Source organism: Sus scrofa, chromosome 5 (genome assembly GCF_000003025.6).
Source record: "Sus scrofa isolate TJ Tabasco breed Duroc chromosome 5, Sscrofa11.1, whole genome shotgun sequence".
NCBI classification, from domain to species: domain Eukaryota; kingdom Metazoa; phylum Chordata; class Mammalia; order Artiodactyla; family Suidae; genus Sus; species Sus scrofa.
Window position 1 is genome coordinate 72,810 of NC_010447.5, and position 27,867 is coordinate 100,676.

The 27,867-nt window shown below is 55.1% G+C and overlaps 1 protein-coding gene across 9 annotated transcripts in view; it reads right to left on the reverse strand.

The window, feature by feature from the left end:
• The window catches only part of SHANK3 (SH3 and multiple ankyrin repeat domains 3), a 51,658-nt gene extending 31,434 nt beyond the window's left edge, over positions 1 to 20,224 (reverse strand). For 5 of the 9 annotated variants that reach the window (XM_021091273.1, XM_021091269.1, XM_021091267.1 and 2 more), the window contains exons 1-13: positions 20,074 to 20,224; positions 18,131 to 18,773; positions 17,600 to 17,803; positions 16,688 to 16,759; positions 14,254 to 14,362; positions 14,027 to 14,178; positions 13,756 to 13,923; positions 13,540 to 13,656; positions 13,082 to 13,159; positions 12,118 to 12,184; positions 5,987 to 6,260; positions 2,866 to 3,068; positions 1,627 to 1,740 (exon numbers count right to left, since the gene is read on the reverse strand). In XM_021091273.1, the coding sequence (XP_020946932.1) occupies positions 1,627 to 1,740; positions 2,866 to 3,068; positions 5,987 to 6,260; positions 12,118 to 12,184; positions 13,082 to 13,159; positions 13,540 to 13,656; positions 13,756 to 13,923; positions 14,027 to 14,178; positions 14,254 to 14,362; positions 16,688 to 16,759; positions 17,600 to 17,803; positions 18,131 to 18,412 (1,840 nt within the window). In that variant the 5' untranslated portion in view covers positions 18,413 to 18,773; positions 20,074 to 20,224. The other 4 variants (XM_021091268.1, XM_021091271.1, XM_021091270.1 and 1 more) reach the window with 4 other exon arrangements.

A 27,867-nucleotide genomic window follows, 5' to 3' on the forward strand; every position in this document is an offset into this window, starting at 1 on the left:
TGTCCTTCAAGGCTCAGCTCAACGACGCCTCTGCTTGAAAGCCCTGACTCCTTCAGACCAACCCAGGAAGCTCCGCTGAGCTCAGCCCCGTCACGGCAATGCAATAACATTTCTACCGTGGCCGTTGTGCACGCCTGCTCCTCGCAAGGCAAAGAGCCAGCCTCCGTGATCCCAGCTTCCAAGCCCGGGTCCAGCACACATCAAACACCTAATAAACATTTGCTGTTCTCACATTCCGACTCCAGCCCAGACCTCGCTTCTTCCTCCCCAGCTTCAGGCTCAGATCCAGCTGCCCCTGGACCCACCCAGTTCTCAAACTGGAACCTTCACTGCCTGCCCTGTTGGGAAGTAAGGGATCCACTCTCTACTCAGGTCCGGGGACCCCCTTCTTTCCCTCCCTTCCCTTGTCCAGTTGGCACCAGGGTCCAAACTTCTGAAACCGTTCCCCACCTGAACACACCACCCCACCTCCCCACCATGGGCAGAGAGCAGAGGGTCTGTCCCAGCCACGCTCCCAGACACAAGGAGAGCTGTTAGGGCCAGGCGGAGACAGCCAGGTCAAAGTGTAAAGGCTCCTGCTCAAGACTGGACCCTCCCTGGGCCTCTGCCATGCCCCACAAGGAGCAGGAGTCCAGGCCACAGAGAGTGGGCCCCCCTGGGGAAACTCTCAACCCATGATAAGGGAGTACAGCAACTCTGGGCCTGAGCCCTTCAGGTGCAGAAGGACAGAGGTGTGCACTCTGGGTCCAGACACACTGCCGGTGACATCCACTAGCCTCCGCTCACTCAGCCAACCAGCTCTCGGGGCCAGAAAAACAACCTGTGGGTCCAGGGGCCTTCTGAGACCCCCCAAGTGCTTGTTGCGAGGGCACACACGCAGTCAGCCCTGGCCTGGGCTCCTGAAAGGACCAGCCTCTCCTTTCCACTGGCAGGAAGGACCACCTCAGATCCCAGCACCCAGAGGGGTCCTTCCTGGAGGCCCAGGTGGTCAGCAGGGAGGGTCGGGCTTAGGCTGGCTCACCAGCCCCAGGAGCTCGGCCTTTGCCCTCACATCCTCGATGCAGGCTAAGGATGCGGCCCCACCCCCCTGCTGCCCTCAGACCACTCGGGCCCCAGGGCACCCGTGACGGCCCCTCCGGGCCCAACTGGCCTCATTTCCTCTTGGCTGGTCCAGGCCTCCCTGCACTGCCCACTTGGACAATCTGTCCACTTTGGAAAGTCGCCTCTTTTTCAAACTGACCTCTTTCCTTGTCTGCCAGCCACGCAGGAATCACGTACTCCAAGCACCCAGCATCTCCGTGAGAACCGTGTTTGGGGGGGTTATGGTCGATGAGAGCCATGTGTGGGATCCGACTGGTGCACATTCACACATGTGCATCCTGTGGGTACACTCATGTGCCTCCACAGCTGTCAAGGGCCCAGACACACACACGTGTGTTGGTAAGTAAGTACAGGGGGTGTGTGTGTCACGGAAATGAGTTTGCATCGACTTTGAACGTGTGTTTGCCTTTGCTCTGGTCTTTCCTCTGTGAACATCAACATGGATTTGCCTCTAAGCAAGACCAATGGGAAGCTGGAAAGGGCAGCATCCTCAGGAGCCGCCCAGGGGACGCAGGGGTCACTCACCATGCCGCGTGTCATACTGTCTCATCTGCACCTCCTCCACGCAGTCGGCCGGGAACCAGCCCGTGCGGCCTTTCACGGTCCCCTCCCAAAAACCGCCCTCCCCAATGCTGAGCACTGGAGGGACAGAAGCCAGACAGGCCATCAGGGCAGAGTAGGGCAGCCACAGCCCACCTCCCCTGCGCACCGCTCCCCCTACCACCACCGCCGCCGCCAGCCCAGGTTTGCTCACCCACCCTTCACCCTTTCTCCTTTGCCTCCCTTCCCTTCCTCATCCTCCTGGCTTTTTCCCTGGGAAAAATTTTGGGATCCACACAGAAGAGAGAAAAGAACAGATGGGCTCAGCACAGGATGGGCATGTGGGGGACAGAAAGACGCACAGATGGACACACTCGAGGGGGGACAGGAGGCAGAGGCAGGGGCCACAATCCTGTTCCTGCCCTCCCAGCTGATCCCTCTCCTCCCACCTCTTGAACCAACCCCCCTACCCTTGCTCTGTCGCCAACCCCAGGGGTCACTGCCAAGAGCTCAGGGTCATTGTGCTGTGGCCAGGGGATCAGGCCACATGATGGACTATAGACGACTGACACTTGCAACTGTTTCTTCCTCAGGCTCCCCTGGACAGAGATCACTCATGATGAGGTCAGAGCCCCATTGATGACAGACCCCCATAAAGGGAGGAGCTGGCCATGGCACAGGATCCCCTCCTTACAGACACCCACATAATCGTCACAAATAACCCCCACGATGGCAGAAAATGCCCACATATCACAAGGGTTTCCAATGAAGAAAGTCCCCGAAGTGACAGAGAAAGCTCATAATTCAAGCAAGCTCTGCCACAGGACAGGGTCCTACAGAGAACCCCAATGACACCAGCCCCCATCGCGACATCAAAACACCCCCATGACAAGAGGAGCCTCTACCGTGACACAGGGAACCCAAAATGACAGAGAATGAGGAGGGACCCACATGACAGGAACCCCATAAAGACAACCCCTCCCTGACGGAGCCCTTCACGGTGACACAAGGAATCCCCAGTGGTAGATGCATCTGATAATGACCACAGCGGCTCAGAGTTCCCAGAGACACCCCTAATGACAGACACCCCAAAATGGCATCAGCCCCTCCACCGATCGCCGAGAGGCCCGCCCTGCACCCCAGAGTGGCGCCCGCGAACCCGGGGAGGCCCGGCGCCCCACGCCGCGCCCCCTCCCCGCGACCCCGCCCCCCGCGCCCCCTCACCCTTCACGGCCTCGCCGCGGTGCAGCGGGATCTCGCCTTCGCCCTGCGGGCTGTGCGCCTTCACGGCGATGAACTTGCGGCCGGGGACGGCGCTGTAAAGTTTCCGCTTCGGGCCCCGTGGCGGCGGCGCGGGGGGCGCGGGGGGCGCCGGGCCGGGGCCGGGCGCGGGGCCCGGGCCGCCGGGGCCGCCGGGCCCGCTCGGGCTGTAGACGAACACGTAGGTGACGGACGCGATGCCGGGGGGCAGCGGGCACGCGAAGCCGGCGCCCGGGGCCTCCATGGCGCGCGGCCCGGCCCCGCCGCCGGCCTCACCGCAGCCGCCGCCGCAGCGCCCGCCGCCCGCCGCCCGCCGCCGCCCGCCCGCCCGCCGGGGGCCCGGCCCGGGGCCGCTCCATGGGCCGCGCCGCCGCGCCCGGCCCGCTCCCGCCAGCGCACGAGCCGCGCCCGCTCAGGGCTCCGGGGCCGCGGGGCTGCGCTCCCGGGCGCGCCGGGCTCGCTCCATGCCGCGGCCGCTCCGCGCGCCCCGCCTCCTCCGCGGCCCGGCTCCTCCCTCTGCGGGCGGCGGGCCGGGCTCCCCCTGCTCCCCCTGCGGCCCGGTCGCCGCGGCCCCGACGCGGAAGAGGCCACGGGGGCGCGGGGGACTCCGGAGCGCGGAGGGCGGAGGAAAGGGGAGGCGGGAACGGCGGTCTGAGCGGCCAGGTGGGAGCCGGGGAAGGAGTGGGGGCTTCAGACACCAGGAAGGCCCCCTCGGGGAGGGCTCCCCTCCCCGCCGCCGCCCGAAGGGGCTCCCCCAGCAGGTCCGCGCCCCCGCCTTGCGGCTCAGGCCTGGGCCTCCCCACGCCCAGAGCGCGGCACGTGTGGGGCGCCCAAATGCCACCCCCGCCCCCTAGACCTGTGTCCCCTCCTCCTGGACAGATGCTCACGGCCTCTCCACGCTGACCTCCTTCCCCGGACCACTCCCCTCCAGACCCAGGCGCTGAGCCTGAGGCCTCCGCCCTCCACCTGTGCCCGGCTCGACAGCCGCCCCGGTTTCCTAGCGCCTGGGCCGACCCGGTCCACATTCTCAGCCAACAGCTAGGCTCTCTGATTTGAGAATTCGCTAGACTTAAGTAAGAGAGCTGCGCACCTTCCTTTCCCTCCCCTGGCCGTTCATGATGCTGTTCCCAACACCTCAACTACTCTAATCCTGCCCACCGGGGCCAACTGACTCTCAGCTGCAGACACCACCCCCCCCCACCCCCCCACCCCCGTCTCTGCCCTGCTCAGGGAAGCAGGTGGGGACCCAGGGAGCACACTAGGTGCCTGGCTCTGCCATCAGAGGGCGCTGGGGAAAACTGCCACCTCCCCACCTCTACCTCCCAACCCCCAACAGCAGCTCAAAAGCCTCCCTCTCTCCTTCCACCAAAGGTGATCGCTCCCTCCAGGGCCACTCCCTGGGAGGCTCCCTTACCTGGATCACTCTCCGCACAACTGCTTCTTAGCCCTGCGCCCCAGCTGTCAACGTCTTTCTGAGACCTTTTAGGGCCCCCTACTATTTGCTCCCACCACATCTGGTACCCTAGGCACCTCCTAAATGTTTGTTGAAAAAATGCAATAATTCTGCTGTCCCCACAGAGCAGTGAGCTGGAGCCCTGCACAGAACAAGTCTTAGTATTTGCTAAAAGGATGAATAAATAGACACAAAACAAATGAAAGCAGGGCTTCCACACAGTTCCAACTCAGGAGCAGTTCAACTGCAAGACTGAAAAACATCCCAAAGTTTGTTCTTTTAGCCACTGGGCCAAGTACAAGTTTGGGGGGAGAACCGAGGTGCTCTGAGGCAGGGCAGACAGCCTTGTAGGCCCGGTAGGGACACAGAGAGACAGAAGACATCACAGCTCAAGGCTGCATGAGCAGGGACAACGGCAGAGGCAAAAATGGCTTTTATAAGCTCTTGCTGTGCCCGAAGCCCTCTGCTGAACCCTCAAGCTTAGAAAGTTTGGGAATCAGGTCTACCCGGGCTTGACTTAAGCCGCTTCCTAGCTCTGTGATGCCAGACAAGTCATTTACCCCACCTGAGTGTTGGGACCGTCATCTGTGAAATAAGGCACAGCCTCATAAATGGTCAAGGTTAAGTGAGAGGATACACACTATGCTGCTCAGCTCAGTCCTCACTGTGAAAACAAAGTGCTATTTATGTAATTCGTTCATTCAACATATCCCTGCACCTTCTACAGGACTGACTCTCAGGAAGCTACAGGAAACATGGCAAACGGCTCCTGCCCTCAAGGTGCAGGGAGGAGAGGTGCCTTAGTCAGCAGCAGCTGGCCTGAGCTGTGGTCCGGGGGTGGGGCGGTAGGGAGCCTTCACTGCCCAGGTCCCAGAAGGCTTGCTGGAGGAAATGTCTTGGGTAGGGTTAGTCTTGCCTCACTGAGGCGAAACGCAGGCACAGAGTGGTTAGCTGATCTGCCCTGGCCACACAGGCAGCAGACGCTGGACTGCACTGGACCCCCTCCCCTCCCCACTGCTCAGGTCAGTGGAGCGCCAGCCCAGGCTTTTGCTCTAAGTTCTAGGAATGCCAAGTCCTCCACAGGTCCTTGGATCTCAGTGTCCCAGGACTCATGGTGAGCAGGAAAGAGGAGAACCATGGAGCCCTGTGGTTATACGGGGCTGGAGCGCTGAGGGAAAAGACCGAGGCTCCCCTGTGGGGACAGGGCTAAGGGTCACCTACAGATTTAGAGCCCTCATGGAGAGGGAGTTCCATTCCCTAACCTCTTACCACATGTCGCACAGCCCTGCCTCGTCCCAGCCCTCCTCCTCCGCCCTGGCACTAAAGCACAGGTCTGACCAGACTCTCTCCTCCCAACATGCTCCCTCAGCTGCCCACCGTCCCAGGGACAAGCCCAGCTCCAAGCAGAGGTCAGCATGGGGAGACTGCCCCGGCTCCAGCACCACTGTCTTCCCTTTCCCACCCAGGGAGGCCCTTCTGGGGGCCGGGAAGTTCCCCCACCCAGAGCCTCAGCTCATCACTGCAGAGGTGCCAAGCACCAAGAGGCCTCTACCTGCCTCCCCATGCTGGCTCCTCCCGGCCCAGGTCCTGGCACTGCCCCCCCGCCCCCGGCCCAACCCAGCCACCTCCTACCTGATCTTGCTCTGGCTGCCCCTGCCTGCTGCGGGGCCGCTGCCGTCATTCTCTTGGTCACCGTCTCGGTCCCGTTCTTTCTCCTCCTGCAGCCGCTGGAGCAGCAGCTGGTGGGGGAGGCTTCGCAGCGAAGGTCCAGGAGAAGCTGCTGGCTGCACCTCACCCTTCAGGTTGATGTCACTGGCTGAGCGCTGCAGGGGCCGAGGAGAGGCCAGGCCGCTGGGGCCAGCCAGCCGCCGCCGCTTCGCATAGCTGGGGGTTTCCCTGAATGGTACTGGGGGGGGAGGGACAGGTGAGACTCTGGGCAGCCAGATAGGGTGACCAACATGTCCTGGTTTGTCCAGTATTTCTAGATTTTAAAAGTAAGATCTTATGTGCCAGGAACTGCCTCAATCCCAGGCAGCCAGGACAGTTGGCCACTCTATGACTGAAGCTATGCTGGGGGGTCACGTGCCAAACTGCCTCTAACTCTAACGTCAGGGGTAAAAATCTGTCCTTCCTTTCAGCCAAATGAGGTCTTGGGAATACTCAGATCTGCTCCTGGAGCTGCCCATTCACACGCTTCCAGAAAGACAGACTAGGCCACATGTGACAAATCTCACCCGACTACTAAGGCATGGGGTCATTTGCAGTTGACCCCTAATCAGAGAAACCGTAAGTGATGCTCTGGAGCGGGGTTGGCAAACACCTGTAAAGAATCGGACAGGAACCATTCCAGGCTTTGCAAACCATACGGTCTCTGTCGTGAGGACTGAGCATTGCCACTGCAGCATGAAAACAGCCTCAAACAATGTACAAGCAAATGGGTGTGCCTGAGTTCCAATAAAGCTTTATTTAAATAGCAGTTGGTGATTTAAAAAAACATGATCCAACTATATGCTATTTACAAAAGAATCGCTTGAGATCCAAAGACACAAATAGGCTTAAAATAAAAGGATAAAGGAATATATTTCATGTAAATAGTAACCAAAAGAGAGCTACGCAGCTACGATAACATCAGACAAAACAGACTTTAAAAAGTGTTACAAGAGACAGAGAAGGACATTATATATCAATAAAAGTGTCAATTTATCAAACAGATTAACAATTATTAACATACATGCATGAAACAACAGAGCATCAAAATACATGAAACAAACATATTTGGAGAAACAGACAGTTCTATAGCAATATTTAAGACTTCAACACCCTCCTTTCGATAATGGATAGAACATCTAAAGAGACGATCAATTAGACACAGGAGACTTGACTGATGAGACCTAGTGGGTATACAGAGAACACTCCACAAAACAAGAACAAAGTGCACATTCTTCCCAAGGCACGTGGAACATCCTCTGGGAGAGACCATTTGTGAGGCCACCAGAAAGTCTCAAGAAGTTTTAAAGACTGGAATCATACAAAGTACCTTCTTCAATCACAATGGAAGAAGCTAGAAATTAAGAACATAAAAAAGCTGGGAAATTCACAAATATGTGAAAAATTAAACACACATTCTTAAACAATGCATTGTGAAGACAGAAATCATAAGGAAAACTGAAGACACTTTGCGAAAATAAAAACAAAAATACAACATACCAAAACAGCAAAAGGGTACTAAGAGGAAAATCTGTAGTGTAAACACCTACATTAAAAAGTGATAAGTTCTCAAATCAATAAGCTAATTGCACATCTTAAGGAACTAGAAAAAGAGAAGTAAACCAATCCCAAAGCTAGCACAGCAAAGAAATAATAAAGATTATATGCGATAAATGAAACAGAGAATAGAAATACAGAGAGAATCAGTAACACCAAAAGTTTGTTTGTTTTTTTTTTAAATATCGACAAAATTGGCAGACCTTTAGCTAGATCAAGGGAAAAAAAGAGAAGAGAGAAACAACTAAAATCAGAAATGGAAACTGGGGTAATACTACTGATCTTATACAATTAAAAAGAAGTATAAATAAATACTATAAATAACTGGATGCCAATAAATTAGATAAGCTAGATGAGAAGGGCAAATTTCTAGCAAAACACAAATGACCAAAACTGACTCAAGAAGAAATAGAAAATCTAAACAGGCCTATAAAAAAGCAAAGAAATTGAATCAGTAATCACAAAACTCCCAACAAAGTCCAGCATCAGATTGCCTCACTAATGAATTCTACCAAACATTTAAAAGAATTAACACCAATCCTTCTCAAGTTCTTCTAGAAAAACAGAAGAGGAAGAAACACTTCCTAACTTATTCTATGAGCAATGTAAAAATGAGCAAAGAAGTGGACATTTCTCCAAAGATACACAAAAGGCCAATAAGCACATAAAAAGATGCATCATTATCCATTACGGAAATGCAAATCAAAACCCCAATGAGATACCACTTCACTTGGACTAGGAAGACTATAATCCAAAAAACAAAAACAAAACCAAAAACACAAAAGTTGCGCAAGTGCTGGTGGGGATTTGAAGATTTTGGAACCCTCGTACACTGCTGGTGGGAAGGTAAAATAGTGAAAAACAACTTGGGAGTTCCTCAAAGAATGAAATATAGAATTATCATAGGACCCAGCATTGCTCCTCCTAAATATACACCCAAATTAATTGAAAACAGGTATTCAAACAAATACAATTCATACATGTTCACAGCAGCAATACTCAAAACAGCCAAAGGATGGAAGCAATCCAAGCGTCCATCAAAGGATGAATGGATAAACAAAATGTCACATATACAACGGACTATTAATTCAGCCATAAGAAGGAATGAAACAGTATGGATGAAGCGTGAAAACATGCTTTGGCTTGTTGAAAGAAGCCAAACACCAAGGTCATTCCACTTACACGCAATAGGTAACTCCATATACATTCGCAATAGGTAACTCCATATAGACAGAGAGTATGTTAATGGCAGACAGCGGTTCAGGGAGAGGAGAACGAGGGGAACAATTGCTTAACACGCAGAGTCTCCATTTGCTGTGATAACAAATGTTTCCGAATTCAATAGGGCTGGTTGTGAAAGGAGTAAATACCACTGAATTATTCAATTTAAAATTATTAATTTTATGTTATATGAATTTAATTTTAACTGAAATTTAAATCCTCAAGCTTAAAGCCTCAATTAAGACAAAAACAAAAATAGACCGGACTAGATTTGGCCTGAGGGCGTTGTTTGCCAGACCCTATTCTAGACTCCAGTTACGCAAAGCACGGACTAGCAGCCTCACCTGCAGCTCTTTAGAAATGCACAGTCTCAGGCTCCACCTAGACCCTCCTAGTCAGAATCTACCTTTAACCAGATCCCCAGGAGACTCAAAATATACATGACAAAGGGAGAAGCACTTCCCTGGGCACTCTTCAAAAGCACTCAGAGACAGCAAGTCAATGAGAGATAGCAGTATAGCGTGCACAGGAGAAGGTGGGAGAGCCTGTGGACCCAGAGGTAACTCAAGGCAACAGGTGAGGAAGCAGAGGTGGCTGCTCCCAGGTAGGGTTCCTGCTTCCAGCTGGCCAGTCTAGAGGGAGCAGGTGGGGCTGCCAAGAGGCTTTGGGGGAACTGCCCCCTGAAGACCGACAGGTCTCAGCCGACCAGATCCCTCCAGGGGGACTTCCTCCTTGCAGAAAATGAAGGCTGGTGGGGCAGTGCCTCCCTGCTGTTCCTCCTGGGGTGCAGGTCCCACCTGGGGTCCCAAGCTTGGGTAGGATGTAACAGACGACTCACGGAAGGTGTGTGCAGAGGGAGTAGGGGAACAAGGGGGGACCCCTGGATTGCCCAGGTCTGAAGACAGGCTCTGCCATTAACCTCTGTGCCTCAGTTTTCCCCTCTGTAAAAATGGACTGATAATAATCATTCACTGAGGGGGTTGCTGAGAGGGTGAATTAAGAGAACAGAGTTTATCATGAATATGAATACAGTAGCCTGTAGCTCAGGGACAGCTGGCTGTGCCATCTGAGTATACGGGTGACACCTGAGCAGGTAGGGATGCACGGCCAGCAGAGCTGATGTCCACAATGGCACTAACTGATATGGACCCTCAGCTCAACAACAAAATGCCTAACCCCAGCCAAGTGAGTGCACTCGGGATAAGCCCCGACCGAAAGCTGCAATAATGCCGACCCGGGAGCCCTAGCATCTCTGTCCAAAGACGAGGGGCAGCTAAGGCCTTCCTTAGTCTCAGCCTGGATCATGGACAGGCCCCCACCCTCCAACCAGCTGGATTGAGACCACTTGCCAGAGTCCAGACCCACAGAACAGAATCCCACATGAGGTCAGAGGGGGAAGGGTTGCAAATAACCGTAAAACACCATATTTTACTTAAAGAAACTGAGGCACAGAGGTCCCAAGCAGCTTTCCAAGGTGACATCATAAGCAAAAGAGAGGACCCCACATATCCACAAAGCAGCCTTCTCCCAGGCCAGCAACCACCGCCAAGACACTTACCAGCCCTCACCAGACCATAACTGGAGCCTTGCTCCATCTCTCACCCCAAATTCAAACCTCAAACTTCATCACAGTTCTGAACAAAGCAGAACCTGGACCCCAAGCCTATACCACTTCATCAGCTGAGTACTTATTTTTTTCCTTTTTTTTTTTTCTTCTTCTTTTTGCTGTCTTTTTAGGGCTGCACCTGAGGCACATGGAAATTCCGAGGCTAAGGAAGGAATCAGAGCAAAGCTGCCAGCCTAGACCACAGCCATGCAGGATCCACGCCACATCTGCGACCTATACCACAGCTCACAGCAACACCGGATCCTTAACTCACTGAGGGAGGTCAGGGATTGAACCCAAGTCCTCATGGATACTAGTCGGTTCTTAATCCGCTGAGCCGCAACGGGAACCCCTTTCAGCTCAGTTCTTTATTCAGCATGCACCTGCTGGTGCTGCCGTCTGAGGGTCTGCCCGCACCCTTGGATGGTCTCTCCACTATCCTGGCTCCCTGACCCTGCCTGGGGAACAGAGGGCTCATAGCCAAGCCCCACTGCAGGGAGGTTTGTTCAGGAGAAACTCTCTACAGGAAGACTCCTCAAACTCCTTAAACATGAACTTGACCTTAGTCTTAACCCGACCGTAACCTCACATCAGAACCAACAAGGACTGGAACCCTGAGAGCAGCCCTAGCCCTTTGCTGTTCATGATCACTTGAAGTTTTTTAAAAACGGGGTTACCGCACCTCATGAAAGAAAGGGGAGCCTGGGAGTCTGTGCTCCAGAGAAAGCCACGTGCAGAAAAGCCTGGTCCACCCAGGACAGAGGGAGCTGAGGGGCAAGCCCTTCTGTGGCCAGGTGACTGGAAGGAGTGGCCTCTGGCCGGAAAATATTCTTCCCAGGAGAAGAGACCCACCCCCAGCCACCCCAAACCAGGAGGAAGGGCAGGATTCCAGGCCCGAGCACAGGTTCCAGACCAACCACACACTCACGGGTGACATGGGAGTGGGTGAGGCCCTCCTTGAGGCCTGAGGCAAGCCCTCTGGACCTGAGGTTCAGACCGGATGGCACCCCCTGCTTTCTTTCTGGGGCACATACACACTAGACTTCTCTTGGGCACTGGCTGCCAAGAGCTGAGAGCCCCTCAACCTGAGGCAGCTGCCACCCTCTCTCAGCTGCACTGTGTTCCACCTTTTCCATGCGTGCGTACACATGATCTTGTCACACTGAGGCTTGCTAAGGGCCACTTTAACTGTTCACATTACAGGCTGAAACGGAACACCGAGGGCCAGTGGTTGCGATCCACTGCCACATGGTCCCTGCTGGCCCTTCACATGACCTAGCAGAAAATAAGCCCTGACCCCAGCTTCAACCCTACTCTCAACCCAAGTTGATCCCTAAATCCAGCACTGGCCCCAACCCACAGCCCTAACCATTATAACCATACCCTTGACACTGACCTGACCCTAAACCCCACCCACAGCCCTAAACTGACCATGCCCTTGACCCTGAACCCTCTGTCCATGCCACACAGGCCCTTCCCTCAGCATAGTCCCCATACCTGCAGGGGCCACGAATGGACCCCTGGGACTACTCCCAGCTGTACTGGGAGAGCTGGAGGAAGAGGCTCAGGGGAAGGGGGCTCCCTTGTAACATCCCCACAGACCCCTGCACTGTTGGGCCCCAACAACCCCCACAAATCCACATTCAATGGGACCTGGGTGGGCAGAACTCACCAACATCCGAATCTTTGTGGGTCTTGATGACCTCCGCAAGCTCAAAGTTCCCTGCTATGATGGCCACCTGAGGGAGGGGAGGGGCAGGAGGGAGGCTCAGCAGCACCACACTCGCCACGCCTCGGCCCTGGGGGTGCCTTCCTAGACTCCGTGCAGGGTCTTCCTCAGTGGAGCACCCCAGGCTCAGTCCCTGGCCCCTGTCAAACTCACCGTCCCAGTCTGCGCGACTTGCAGAGCTGAAGCTGGGGCCCAACGGTGGTCCTGCCTGCGCTCCTAATGGCCATTCCACATGCCATCTTTCCTGCCCCAGACACAGCCCACCCCTGCCTCACTCCTGTCACCCCCTTCTTTCCCTCACCCTGCATCTCATCGCCCGGCAGGCCCTTCCCTGCTGCCTCTGCCCTCCTGACTGGACCCCGCGGCAGCCAGACCCGATCTTCCCACACCTCCTCAGAGAACTAGGAAGACCCTGTGCCCACTGAGAGCAGAGTGCCAGCTCCTTCCATGGTCCAACGTCCCCAAGACAGGGTCCCCACTCCCCCACAAACTCCAGACCACACGCAGACCCATCCATCTGGTCATCCCGGTGCCAAGAACCAAACCTGCCAGAGAAAGGACTCAGAAACATCACATGAGTCCAGAGTCTAGGACCCTCCTTCTCGCCCCTGGCATAGCTCTGCCATGTGTCTCTGGCATGTCAAGCCCACACCTGTGCTCTCCTGGCCCCAGAGCCCCTAACCTGTCTCTCTTCTCCCTGGAAGGGGAACCAAGGGAACCATCCACGGTGAACAAGCCCCATGAGCCAGGCACTGCACTGGCCCACCCTCTTCCTCTGCTTGACCTAGGGGCGATCCTGGGGTCAGAGGCCCCCCACATTGCCTTCCAGGTCCAGAGAGGCCACGCCACACAGAGATGGACAGACATGCCCTGGGGCAGCCTCGCACTCCTGTAAACACTCACGTACCTGGAAGGCTGTCTGGCTGTTGTAGTTGCGGACATCCTTGTTGGCTCCACGGAAAAGCAGGACACGGGCACAGCTCTCCTGTGGGAGGGTCAGAGGAGGGGTCAAAACTGGGCAATAGCGGGTGCACACACAGGGGTGCAGGGCACACACACCCACACCCGAGTGTTCAATGCACACGTGAGTAGTGTAGAGACCATCAGGTCAGGTGGACACGTGCAGGTCCCGCCTGGCCCAGCAGCCCAGATGCACACGATCCACAACTGGTTGTTGGGAACACACACGTATGACATGCATGTTCGGGGGACAGATATACACACACAGGCCTGTGAGGTCACAGCTCATGGCAGGACACAGAACACGCACTTGTGGAGTGACACACAGGATCAGACGTGCACACACCTAGTCAATGTACAACGTCACCTGTGTGTACACACGCGTGGGCACACGCGCAGGCACACCTGGTTGTAGAGGGCGCAGATGTGCAGGGCTGTGTTCCCCGAGGCGTTCTGGGCCCCCATGTCGGCTCCATAGAACAGCAGGTGCTCCAGGTGCTGCACGTGCCCAAAGCGGCAGGCCTGGGGGAGGACAGAGGTGCCTCTGGGTCTCCAGACAGAGCCCAGACCCCAAACCCCACAGACAGAGCATGGGACCCCGCCTTCGCGCTCCCCACCCACCTGGTGGACCTCCTGCCAGCCGTTCTCATCCGTGGTCCCCAGCTGAGCATGGTCGTGCAGAAGCAGCTCACAGCAGAGGGCGTCCCCCCCACCCAGGGCGCTGTGGTACAGGGGCGTCAGGCCGCGGCTGTCCTTGTAGTCAGGTGAGGCACCCAGGTCCAGCAGGGTCTGCGGGCGAGCAGCCTCAGGATCCACGCCAGGCCTGCCTCCGCCCCCCCTCCCCGCTACAGGGCCACGTGCCCCTCCAGGCTGCGGCCCCGCCTGCACTGACCGTCAAAGCCGCCGCATTCCGCTGGCGGGTGGCGCAGTGCACCGCGGTGAGGCCGTCGCGAGTGCGGAAGTCCAGGTGAGCACCACCGTTCCGCAGCACCTTCAGCAGGTCCGCGGCATCGTCCAGCTGGGCCGCGAGACTCAGGGGACACTCTGGGTTCAAGGGACACACGAAGGTTACTATCCTGGCCACACCAAGGCCATGCCCCTTCCTGTGCTGCTTCTCACCTCCTGAGTCAGGATCGTGGAAATTGGGGTCCAGCCCCTTGTCCAGCAGGCGGGCCACCTTGTCCGTGCTGTGCAGCTGCACATATTCCATGAACTTCTTCAGGTTCGCCTGGAACACCCAGCCATCCCGATCAGCCCTCACCACAGCCACCAGCATCGGACCGTTACCCACCTTCCACCAGGGAGCCTCAGGCCACCTGTGGGGCACCCACTGCTCTACCATCTCACGTGGGGACCTTGTCACTCCGCTCATGTCACCCTAAGCCCAGCACTCTCACTGTGGCCCCAATCCTAGCTCAGCTGGACCCCTGTGCTGCTTGAAATGCTTCCTTGCATCCCAAGCCCAACACAGTGGTCAGCCTGAGCCCAGCCAGCCCCTCGACAAGGCCCAGGTTGTCCTGGTCACGGCCCCGGAGTGACTTCCCTACCCCAGCCTCAGCCACTGCCCTGGCTTCTCTCCCTGGCCCTGGTGCCCCAACCTGTCCAGCCTGGAAGAGCCCAAGGCCACCTGGGCAGGAGCCAGCCCAGGGCAGCCCACATCCCCATCACTCCTGAGGTGGCCTGTCCCTTCTCTAGCCCTTCTTCCGCAAGAGCTCACCCTATGGCCGACTCCCACCTCGGGGTCCCTACTTGACCACCAGGTGTCCCCTCCTCTGACACGACTGTGCCTGCATTTCATTCATTCACCCAGTCAGGCAGTGGCATCCATTCACTCAGCAAAGCCTCAATGAGCTCCTGCTGGTGCTACCCTGCTGTGTGCACAAGGCAAGGTGCCCTGGCCAGAGGTCCCAAGCCCCCTAGAAACAAAGTGCGTCAGAAACAAGAAAGCGTGCCATGGAGACTGTTCCAGCTCCCTCAGGTCGGGATGATGAAACAGGAGGAAGGGAGCTCACAGCCGAAACAGAAGACCTTGGCTGTACCCAGGAGGCGCACGGTGACGGTGGGGACCAGCTGGAGCCCAGGCGGGCAGAAACACAGCACTGAGGTTAAGAGTTGAAACTCGGAGTTCCCGTCGTGGCGCAGTGGTTAACGAATCCGACTAGGAACCATGAGGTTGAGGGTTCAGTCCCTGCCCTTGCTCAGTGGGTTAACGATCCGGCGTTGCCGTGAGCTGTGGTGTAGGCTGCAGACACGGCTCGGATCCCATGTTGCTGTGGCTCTGGTGTAGGCCGGTGGCTACAGCTCCGATTCGACCCCTAGCCTGGGAACCTCCATATGCCATGGGAGCGGCCCAAGAAATAGCAAAAAGACAAAAAAAAAAAAAAGAGTTGAAACTCATCCTAAAAGCAAGTGGGACTCACTGAAAGGCAAGAGTCACTGGTGTCCTGTGGATCACTGGAGACGACTTCGGAAGAGTGGTGACTACGGGAGGAGCCCAGGATGACAGGGTCACGCCAGGGCCAGTAAAGGAGGCTCTGCCCAGCCAGAGTCATAGCTATTGACCACCACATGCCCCAGGGCAGCAGAGAAGTCTGGCGTGGAGGCTGCGAACTCACAGCAGGGTCACTGGGGTCACTGGGTGAGTGCTCAGATCCCTTTCTTAGGCTCCAGAGATTGTCAGTGAAGTTTCCAGCAAACACATGTCCGCTGGCCCTTGGGAGCTTCAGGTGGGAGTTTAGAGTCTGCCTGTGGGAAGGGCCGTAGCACCTGCCGTACCCCTCCTGAGGGGCAGGGAGATACCCCTCAAAGAGTATTTGGGGTCAGGCCCTCCTAGCAACGGTGCCCAGAAGTAAAGACCCCACAGGTATGTTTAGATACGGGACCCCAGAGTCAGAGAGATCATCTGGCTCTAACCCCACTACCACTGGATGAAGAGCTGTGAACGAGTCACCTAACTTCCCAGGAATTCACCATCTTCATCTGTGAAATGGACCAGTAATAGTCCCTCCCCGGAGAAAACGAACGAGATGCCTAATTACAAGTGCTCACCACTGGATGACCACTGAGCGCTGGCCTCTGTTTTCCCCACCCCTGCTCAGCTCCCCTCAACAACCACGCCAGCTGCTTGCCCACTTCTCCCCCACCAGGTGTTCACCAAGACACTGTACCCCATCGCACTCCAGCCCTTGGCCAGAGTCCCACCAGAGGGGCCAGCAAGATCTGATGGGAAACCATCCCCAGACCTACCACCCCAAAGACACAGAGCTCCCAGTCTGCACCCAGCCCTCTTGCCGCCCCCCACACCCACTCTGGGCCTCTGATGACAGGAGAAAGCAGGCTGAGCCAAAGCTGGAGGGATGGACCGGTCAGCCCCAACCAAGCTGGGGTGGGGGTTCTGGGAGCAGGGAAGGGACCCAAGAAGGGAATTCTGAAAGGATGATTTTGACTTCACAAAACCCAGTTAAGGCTGGGGTGGGGGAACACGGGCCAGGGCGGGAGGTTGGGGGGAGATGAGAAGGTAAGCTGAGTCCCTTCTCTACGGCTGCCCCCTTACCTTTGTGTGAAGCTTTGCAAACTGCTTATCATCAATGAGGTTCTGGGCATAAACTCTCCTCTTGTATCGAAACTGCTCAGGTAAAAACAAGGTGGAGAAAAGCGCCCACCTGGGCTGAGTGAGTGAAAGCACGCACGGAACCCAGGCCTGCCCACTGGTGTGCAGCTAAGGCCCCACACTGCTCACCCTCTCCCGCAACAGAGCCCCTGCCTGCCAGCCACACAAACCCATACACACTGCCACGGACGCCACGGACACGCAGGTCAGCTGTGCTGCATGCCCAGCTCTGCCTCCGCCTCATCCCCGAGATTCCCTGGAAACCTCCGTCCTCTTCCAAGGCCAGGTTCCAGGCTTACCTTCCTAGACTCCACCTGTCTGGGTAAATCTGTCCCTACTCGCCTGTGCCACCACGGAGGCCAAGCCAGCTTTGAGCTCAGCCACCGTGGTGCTGGTTCGTTCCAGGGCTCTTTGGGCTTGACACCACCCACCTCCCAAACTCTGGGTCTGGGGCCCCTGCTCGCAGGGCAGTGAACAACCTTTACATCATGAATCGGGGAGCAAATGAGGACGACTTAGGTTGCCTTTCAGACAACTTCACGCGGGGCGGGGAGGGGGCAGACAAGGGCGACACGGATGTGCACACAGACGACCGCTGGCTTACTCCAGACAGCGCTCCGGCACTCACGCCTGCTCACACCCGACCGCACGCGCCGCTGGCCGCGCGCACCGCACGCGGCTCACACCTCGCACACGACACACCGCACCGGGCGCTCGGCACCCCCCGCCCCGCTCGCACACTAACTCCCCTGCCCCCACCCTCCGCGCCCCTCGCTGCCGCGCCCTCCACCGCTCCGGTCCCCGGGCTCGGCGGGGCGTCCCGCGCGCGCTCCGCCGCCCCCGGCCGCCGCTCACCTCCAGGTAGGGCAGGGGCGTGTCCAGGTTGGGCGGGTATTCCTGCAGGAGCCGCTCCTCGTCCAGGAACTTGCCGGCGCGGCCCCGGGAGGGCGGTTGAAAGAGCCCGTAGTTGAGCGCGTCCTGGAGGCTGTGGTTGAGGGCGCAGAGCACGCGCTGCTTGGCGGCCCACACCGGCGCGGCCGGGTCCAGGCGCAGGCACTTCTGCGGCGGAGCGGACTCGTGAGCAGGGGCCGGTCCCCCCGCCCCGCGCGGAGCTCCGAACCCCCCGGCCCCGCCCGACTCTCGGGCCCGGCGGCGGGGGCCGCGGCCCCTGCGCCTCCGAGTCCAGCCGGCGAGGCCTCGCCCCAAGGGCGGTGCTTCCCCGGCCCCGCCCCCGCCCGGGGGGAGGGGGAGGGTCCCGGCGGAGGCGGCGGGGGAGGGGTGAGTAGCCGCAGGCCTGGGGTCTCCCGCGCCGGGCTCCCAGCGCGCGGGTGGGGGGCTGGCAGAGGAGGGCAGGGGTGCTGCCGGGACCCGGGCGGCAAAGCTCACCGTCTGCTGCAGGTCCGGGATGCCGACGCGCACAACCACGGCGCTGGCCCCGGGGCCATCCATCCCCGCGCCCGGGCTGGGGCCGCTCGCGGCCGCGAGCTGGGCGCACTGGGGCTCCTCGCGGCGACCCGGCCCCCCCTGACCCCCCGCCGGAGCCCCGTCGGCCGCGCTGTGCGGGAGGGGGCCGGGGGGGGCCGGGGCCGGGGCCGGCGCGGGGGACAGCGGCGCCGAGGGCTCCGCAGGGGCGACAGCGGCGGCGGTGGCGGCGCGGCTCAGCTGCATCGGCCCCGGCTCCGCTCGGCGCCTGCCTTCCCCGGGGGCGGGGGCGGCGGGGGGAGGGGGCCTGAGCCGGGAGGGAAGCGGGGGTGGCAAGGGGGCTGCGCCGGAGGCGAGGGCCGGGAGGGCTCAGGGCCAGCCGAGGGTGAGGGGGACTGTGCGGGGTCGCGGGTTGAGGAGTGGGGTTCGTGCGAGGGGCTAGGGCCGCGCAGCAGGGCGGGGGCCCTAGGGGCTGCGCTGGGGGTGTGGGGAGTCCTAGGCCTCAGTGTGGGGGGAGTGGCCGAGCAGCAAGGGCCGCGCCGCCCTTCGGCTGCGGAAGAGCATCCGTGGACCACTCGGGAAGATGCGGCGAGGAGGGGTCCTGGAGCTGGGGTGGGGGCCGCGTTGGGCACAGGGACCAGAGGTAGAGCAGGAAGGGGAGAGAAAAACAGGAGAATTAATTTCCGGGGGTGGCAGCTTCTCCCCACTCTACCGACATCCCCTCCCCACCCGACTCAAGGCCCCAGAGAGATGACAGGGACCAACCCTGCCCCAGTCCTGGGGCCAGGAAGTTGGGGAGCTCGGAGCCTGGGAGGGGCCAGGAGGTCTCCCACAGCCAGAACCAATTAACCCTCCGACTTAACCCTTAGGACAATGGCCGAACAGTATTCAGCGCGGCTCCCCCACCGTAACCGAGTTTGGGGAGTTCGCTCCGGACTCTGAGGCTGGCCTCTCCTCCTCCCCCCTCCTCAGGTCCCGGGTCTGCCTAGATCCAAAGCCTGTCACCCCCCTCCAGTCACCTTAGCGACGACAGGATGGGGGCGCAACCTACAAGGAAGGGCTTAGGGGAGGGGGCGCTACTAGTCTCCACCTGTGACGGGGAAGTGAATTTTAGTTTTACGCGTTGTCGTGGCAACGCGGGAGGGGGTGATGAGTGGGCGGAAAAGAGGGGAGCGCGCAGTAAAGAAACTAGCTCTGGCACCACCGCCCCATTGGAGCATGCCATCCTCTCCCCCCCACCCCACCCCCCGCCGCCACCCTAAAGCACATCAGCCTCACAGAACTACCCCCAGAGCTGGGAAACCCTGTGCCCCCAAGGTGCCTGAAAGCAAAGAACAGTCCCTAAACGTTGAAATATCCCTGATTTTCCGAGAAATAGCTTCTGACTCCCACAGAACTCCCCCAGTATGCCTGACTCCTCGCCAAAGAACAGGCCCTGACCCCCACAGCCGCTCACCCTCTCACATGACACACAGTAACCTTCACAGAACAACCCAGCCTGCGGACCCCTGGACCCTGGTAGAAAACAGCCCAGCCGCACCTACCTCCTCCAAGAGCAGCCCTGGATCCCCTGAGCCTCCCAGAAATAAACTTGAATGAGCCCCCCCTCCCCACACACACACACACTGAAAACCACCCTACTCCTCCCGGTAAGGAAGGAAGCACCCTGACCCGCATGGAACAGTGCCTGACACCTCTCCAAGAACAGCCCCCACCCCGCAGAACCGCCTTGACTACCACAAACCCCCAATGCCCACCCCTCTGCCCCCAGAACAGCCTCTGATCACCCCAGAGCAAGGAGGAGGAGAGGGGTAGGACCAGCCCAGACCCCTGAGGGAACCCAGGCTCTCTCCTCCACATCCACCACCCCTTCAGGAAGCATCTCTGCCTCCCAGGATTCCACTGACCCTGCAGAGCCGAATCTCCAGCGCTGTCTGTGATCTGGTCCCGCTTTCTCCCCAAGCCTGAGCGGACCCTCCCTGCCTAGAAGTGTGGCCCCAGGATGTCCAGGCTCTTCCTAAGGCCACTGGTGTGGCCTGAGTGGGGGAGCTGAGGGTCCCCAGGGGCTGGAGCAGGATGGGAGGGGTAGGGGAAGGGGGGGAGCAGGAAGGGGCCATCGGAAGCCCACTTATCTGCAGGAAACACCTTGGGAAGCATGTGGCCCAGCCCTGGAGAGAGGAAACCAGTGCTTCCCGGCCCCCATCCTGTCTCCACCATCTTCCTGCCCCTGTTCTCCCCTCCCTGAGTCACCCAGGGCTTCCCCTCCCTGCCCTGCCTCATCCCTCCCACTGGCGGCTGCAAGGCCGTGGACCAGCTCAACAGAGTCCTCCATTAGCAAAAGGACCGAAAAAGGAGGCTGCACTTCTCACCACATCAGACTCAGAGCAGCCCCAGGCCCCCGAGTTCTCCCTGCAAACCTGCCTTTGGCCTGGATGGCCAGGTGCCCACCTGTCCACCCACCCTGGACCTCAGGAGGGCCCCTTCAGCCTTCCCAGGCCTCCCACCACCCCCCTGTCTTTGGTGAGTCCAGCACTGTGATTGCCAAGCTTTCGGGAATTCACATCTTTGCTGATCAGCAACCAACACACCCCTGGTCTCCGGCTCAGCTGAGCCTGCACTGCCCGTGCTGGTTCCACAGAGTGCCTGGCACAAAGCATGGGTTCATCACGAACACATTCCAAGCGTGCACCACTCCCTTGAACCCACCACCACCCTGGCAAAGGGCAAAAATTCCAATACCCAGAAGCATCTTACCCGCACGAGGGCCCCCTGTCCCTGCAACATGGGTTTACCGTGGAGAAGCCCAGGGACATACTTTTGGTGAGATTAAAAGACCCCCTGCTCCTCACCACCTCCCAGCCTAGCCCCGCCGCTCTGCTCCCCTGTCTCTGTCCTTGAAGGTGAGGCTCCTCCGAACCCCACGGCCTTTCTGTGTCCCCACTGCTTCCATCAGGGCTAAGATTCCAGAAAGACCCACAGTTCTCTCATCCCCGGTTCTCCCCACTGCAGACCTTCAGACCCATGATGTCTGTGGGAGCTCATGTGGGCAAAGCATCCAGAACCATGCCTGGCACAGGGTCAAACCTGACTGTGGATGGACCCCGCGGCTGCCCCCAGGCCCATCAGCTACAAAAAAGGCCATCTGACATCCCTGGTGCCCAAACCCTCGAGGTCTGCGGCACCAAGAGCATGGGCGCCCTGCCCACGCATCCTGGCCCTTCTTCTGGCTCTTTCTGGTGAGGATGTCTGTGTCCCCCTCCCACGCCAGCTTTGCCTCTCCTGGGGCCCACTCCTCACCCAGATCCCAACCCTTCTCTCCCTCTCATACTTTAGCCTACGTGGCCTGGCCCCACAGTCCCTCTCTTGCTGAAAACCCCACAGGCTTGCTTTCTCCCATGTCCAACTGCACTCTCCCTGAACTCTCACCCCCTTGGGTTCCATGGGGACAGAGTGGGTGTCCTGCTGTCAGGCCCTCCCCTGGCTGCCCCTGGTTTTCTTTCCCAGTAAATGCTCTTCCCCAAGTGGACCCACCTTCCCCATGCTCCCCTCCCCACTCCGATCTTTCTTCCACAGCACCCTATTGTCTACACAGCCTGTAATTCACTTACTGTGGCTTATTGTTTAGGCTCCCCCCACACCCCGCCCCCGCCAGAATGAAGGCTCCTGTGAAGAGAGAGCTTCGCGTGTCTGGTTCACAGACGTGCCCTAGTGTGGTGGTGCCTGGTAGTGGATGCTCAGCAGGCATTTGCTGCCCTTCCTCTGCAAGGTAGTCACGCCCCAGTGTCCCTCCTCAGACCAGGCCCTCTGCAAACTCCAGAGCAGCGCACGGGGCAGAGTGCTGGATGTCCAGGTGGCTGTCTGGACCTGGTGTAAATTTTGTGGGTAGTTTTTTTTTCCTTTTTTAAAATGATTTTTATTTTTTCCATTATAGTTGGTTTACAGTGTTCTTTGTGGATAGTTTTTAATTGCTTCTAGCTATTTAACGTCAATCACATATTTAGATTTTATTCATCCCGAGTCCGAACTGTTAAGTTCTATATTTCTCGTAATACAAATCTGTTTCTAAAGAATCCATTTTTCATTTGGTTAATCATCTCTATTTCTGTTTTTGTTTTCTTCTGTTTATTTCTTTTACTGTTCCAATTATTGTTAAGATTCTTTTTCAAATTTCATTAGCTAGGTGCTTAACTCAATTTTTAGTCTTTCTCTTTTTTGATAATGAGCATTTAAGGTTGCACATTTCCAAGTGCCACTTTAGTTGTGCTTATTAAGTCCTAATAAGTACTATTTTTAATTTCATCTTGTTGATTTTCTAATATCAGTTATATTGTTTGCTTCAGGAACTGCTGAAAAGTATACTTTTTTTTTTTTTTTTTTGGTTTTTAGGGTTGCACCTGTGGCATATAGAGGTTCCCAGGCTAGGAGTCGGATCAGAGCTGCAGCTGTCGCCCTATGCCACAGCCACAGCCATGCCAGATCTGAGCCACGTCTGTGACCTAAGCCACAGCTTGCGGCAGTGCAGGATCCTTAACCCACTGAACAAGGCCAGGGATTGAACCCGTATCCTCATGGATACTGGTCAGATTCTTAAGCAGCTGAGCTACAACAGGAATTCCAAAAGTATGCTTATTTAAATTTTCAGGAGTTCCCGTCATTGCTCAGTGGTTGATGAATCCGACTAGGAACCATGAGGTTTCGGGTTCGATCCCTGGCCTTGCTCAGTGGGTTAAGGATCCGGCGTTGCTGTGGGCTGTGGTGTAGGTCGCAGACATGGCTCTGATCTTACATTGCTGTGGCTGTGGTGTAGGCTGGCAGCTGTAACTCCAATTAGGCCCCTAGCCTGGGAACCTCCATATGCTGCGGGTACAGCCCTAAAAAGACAAAAAAAAAAAAAAAAAAAAAAAAAAGACCAAAATAAATAAGTAAATAAATTTTCAAAGGGATACTAGCTTTTTTGGAGAGAGGACTAACCCTTAGCTACCGATTTCTTATTTTATTGCATTATAGTCAGAGAAGGCGAGCAGCATGATTTTGATTTTTGAGATTTTGTGAGAACTTTCTTTGTAGCCAATTCAACAGGAATTGTTGGATGTTGTATAGATTATTCACGTATATTATTCGTAACATGAATTATCTCCATTATATCAAACTTGTGAATTGTATTATTCAAATCTTCTATGCCCTTTCTAACGTTCCATTTGCTCGATTTAAAAGTGACTAAGGTGGGAGTTCCTGTCATGGCGCAGTGGTTAACGAATCTGACTAGGAACCATAAGGTTGCGGGTTCCATCCCTGGCCTCGCTCAGTGGGTTAAGGATCCAGCGTTGCTGAGAGCTGTGGTGTAGGTCGCAGACACAGCTCAGATCTGGCATTGCTGTGGCTGCAGTGTAGGCCGGTGGCTACGGCTCTGATTGGACCCCTAGCCTGGGAGCCTCCATATGCCGTGGGTGCAGCCCTAAAAAGACAAAAATAAAAAATAAAAAAAATGAAAGTTACTAAGAGAAGTGGGATGAAATCCCGCATTAGCAGTCTCTCCATGAAATTTTGCCAACTTAGGATTTATATGTCTTTTCAGACTTTATTTTTAATGCTAACAGGTTTAGGATTCCTGGTAAATTATTCCTTTTTATCATTACATTGTGCCCTTCGTCATCCCTAATGGTGCTTTTTGCCTCAATTTTATTTTTTCAGTGATTAACATAGCCACAGCAGTTTTTTTGTGAGTATTGACCTCAGCTATCTTTTCCCTCCTTTTTCTTTTGTCCTTTCTATGCCTTATATTCTTAGATATGCTTCTGGTAAGCAGTGTGTGTCGCCAGATGTTTATAAAAACCAATCTTACAGTCCTTAACCTTTAATGGTGTTTCATTGTGATTATTGATATGTTTTCATTGATTTTTACCACCTCATCTGTGTTGCTGATTGGTTTGGTTTTTCTCTGGTGCTTTTTTTTCCCTTTGGGCCTCTGTTTGATCACATCTTCATTCCTCTTTCCCTCAATCCCCTTTACTTTGGAAGTTAAACATTCTCTATCATTTTCATACATATGCTTACATTTTCAACATGCATGAGTAACAAAGTCCAAAGCTAATTAACAGCGCTGCCTTCCTTCCCTGCACTAGTAAGAATTCAAGATGCTTAAGCTGCAGGTCTCTTGTTGAGGCTCCTCGTGGAGTCACGTGTCAACCCAGCTGTTCATTCACTTTCCTTCTGTCTTGAATTTTCTTTTCTGAGAGTAGTGACAAATTCTTTCAGTCTTTTTCTTTAAAATATCTTATTTCTTTTCTTTTTTTTTTTTTTTTTTTTTTGCTTTTTAGGGCCACACCCATGACATATGGAAGTTCCCAGGCTAGGGGTCGGATCGGAGCTACAGCTGCTGGCCTATACCACAGCCACAGCAATGCCGGATCAGAGCCACGACTGCAACTACACCACAGCTCATGGCGATGCCACATCCTTAACCCACTGATTGAGGCCAGGGATCAAACCCACAACCTCATGGTTCCTAATCAGATTTGCTTCCACTGAGCCATGACAGGAACGCCATCCTGAGTATAATACTGTAGTGTTAAAAAGAACAATGTGTATTTTAAAATAACAAATCCAGTCGTTCCTGTTGTGGCTCAGTAGAAACAAACCCAGCTAGTATCCATGAGGATGCAGGTTCAATCCCTTGCCTCTCTCAGTGCGTTAATGATCCGGCGTTGCCATGAGCTACAGCATAGGTCGAAGACAAGGTTCGGATCCAGCATTGCTGTGGATATGGCGCCGGCCGTCAGCTGTAGCTCTGATTGGACCTGCAGCCTGGGAACTTCCATATACCACACTTGCAGCCCTAAAAACCAAAATAATAATACTGCTACTAATAAAAAACCCATCCTTGTGTTAGAAGACAAGACACACTCACACATGTGAGTGGAATCTCCGAAGACATGATGCAGATTGGATCAGAAAATGGAAAAGCCAACAAAAACTGAAGAGTTGGCCACACAGCCTGAGTCTCATGAAGACTTCTGGGGAAGGGGGCCAGCTGGGCACAGTGGGGCCCTGCGGGAGTGGGGTGGGGTCAGCTGACTTCAACTGCAGGGCGCAGAGCTGCTCCCTAAGCATGGGGTGGGGGGTGGGGGGACTGGAGAGACCCCCGAGCCAAAGAAGAAGTGGGACTATCACTGCAGGGAGGAGCTTAGTTTTTTGTTTTATTTTGTTCAGGTAATTCCTAGCCCCTCCTTCTGAGCTGTGTCAATAGCAGGAGCTCCTCGGACCCCCTGGACTGCCAGAGTCCCCTTGCACCCTTACTACTCTGCCCATCGTCCTGAAAGGATGGATGCCCACTTGGTCCATTCTTTTGGTTCTGAGTAGTGTTCCATTTCATGAAACTATGATGTTTTGCTTATCAATTCTTCTGTTGATATGCATGTTTGGTTGTTTCTAGTTGGGGACAATTATGAATAAAACCGCTGTGAATATTTTTGCTAACTTTTGCATTCTATTTTTTTTTTCATTCTATTTTTTTTTTTTTTTTTTTTTGTCTTTTTGCCATTTCTTGGGCCGTTCCTGCGGCGGCATATGGAGGTTCCCAGGCTAGGGGTCCAATCTGAGCTGTAGCTGCCAGCCTACGCCAGAGCCACGGAAACGCAGGATCCGAGTCGCATCTTCGACCTACACCACAGTTCATGGCAACAGCAACGCCAGATCCTTAGAGGCCAGGGATCGAACTCTCAACCTCATGTTTCCTAGTCGGATTCATTAACCACTGCACCACGACGGGAACTCTTTTTTTAGCCATTTTAATGGATGTATAGTGGTATCTCCTTGTGTGTTTGTTTTTTGTTTGTTTGGTTTTGGATTTTTTCGTCTTTTTAGGGCCAAACCTGTGGCATATGGAGGTTCCCTGGCTAGGGGTCCATTCAGAGCGGTTGCTGCCGGCCTACACCAGAGCCACGGCAACACCAGATCCTCAACCCACTGAGCAAGGCCAGGAATCAAACCTGCAACTTCCTGGTTCCTAGCCGGATTCCTTTACACTGCGCCACGACGGGAACTCCTCCTTGTGTGTTTAAATATGCATTTCTCTACTGACTAATGATACTGAGCCTCTTTTCAGATGCTTATCAGCCATTCATATGTCTTTTGTGAGGTGTCTGTTGCCTTTTTTTTTTTAAATCAGTAGTTTCCTAATGGAAATCTAGGGCTCTGTATATTCCAGGAACAATTTTTTTAAAGATATCTGCATTGCAAAAATTCTCTAATTTTGTAGCTTGCTTTTCACTTTTGTAGTAGTTTCTTTCAAAGAGCAAAAGGTTTTCATTATTATAGAGTCAGTTTATCTTTTTTCTTTTATCAGTTTATCATTTACATCCTGTGTCCTATCTAAGAAATCTCTGCCTTTTACAAGATCATATAAACGTTCTCCCGTGTTTTTCAATAAGGCTATGTGAACTTTCCTTCCTTTTCCTTTGATCTGTATTTATATACTGTCTCTAATACCGCACTGTCTTAATTTCTGTACCCCTATATTAAGTCTTGAAATCAGAAAGTATAAGTCCTATAAAGTTTTTCTTTTTCTTTTTCTTTTTTTCTTTTTTTTTTTTTTTTTTTTTTTTTGTCTTTTTGCCATTTCTTGGGCCGCTCCCGCGGCATATGGAGGTTCCCAGGGTAGGAGTCTAATCGGAGCTGTAGCTGCCAGCCTACGCCAAAGCCACAGCAACTCAGGATCCGAGCTGTGTCTGCGATCCACAGCTCACAGCAACGTCGGATCCTTAACCCCCTGAGCAAGGCCAGGGATCGAACCCGCAGCCTCATGATTCCTAGTCCGATTCATTAACCACTGTGCCATGACGGGAACTCCCTACAACGTTTTTCTTTTAAAAATTTTGTGAGCTATTCTAGGTTATTTTCATTTCTATAGAAGTTTTTTGTGCACATGGTTTTTTTTGTTTGTTTGTTTGTTTGTTTTGCCACACCTTTGGCATATGGAAGTTCCCAGGCTAGGGGTAGAATAGGAGCTGTAGCCATTGGCCTACACCACAGCCACAGCAACATGGGATCCAAGCCACGTCTGTAACCTACACCACAATTCACAGTGATGCCAGATCCCTGACCCACTGAGCAAGGCTACGGATCAAAATCACATCCTCAGGGATTCTAGTCGGATTCATTTCCCGCCGCGCCACGAAGGGAACTGCCCTGTAGAAGTTTTAGAATCAGTTTTTCAATTTCTACAAAAGTTAGAAACCCACTGGGAGTTCGATTGGAATTGCATTGAGTCTAGAAATGCACTTGGAGAGAAGGGACCTTGTAAGACTTTTCTAAGGTTTGGACGTGATGTGCCCTCACTTATCTTCCCGTTATCTCAGCAAGACTGAGTGACTTTCAGTGTTGCATTCTTCCACATTATCGTTAAATTTGCTCCTAAGAATTTTGCTATTTCACATTATTACAAATGAAATGTTTAAATTTCATGTTACTGGGAGTTCCCGTCGTGGCGCAGTGGTTAACGAATCCGACTAGGAACCATGAGGTTGCGGGTTCGGTCCCTGACCTTGCTCAGTGGGTTAACGATCCGGCGTTGCCGTGAGCTGTGGTGTAGGTCGCAGACGCGGCTCGGATCCCGCGTTGCTGTGGCTCTAGCGTAGGCCGGTGGCTACAGCTCCGATTCGACCCTTAGCCTGGGAACCTCCATATGCCGCAGGAGCGGCCCA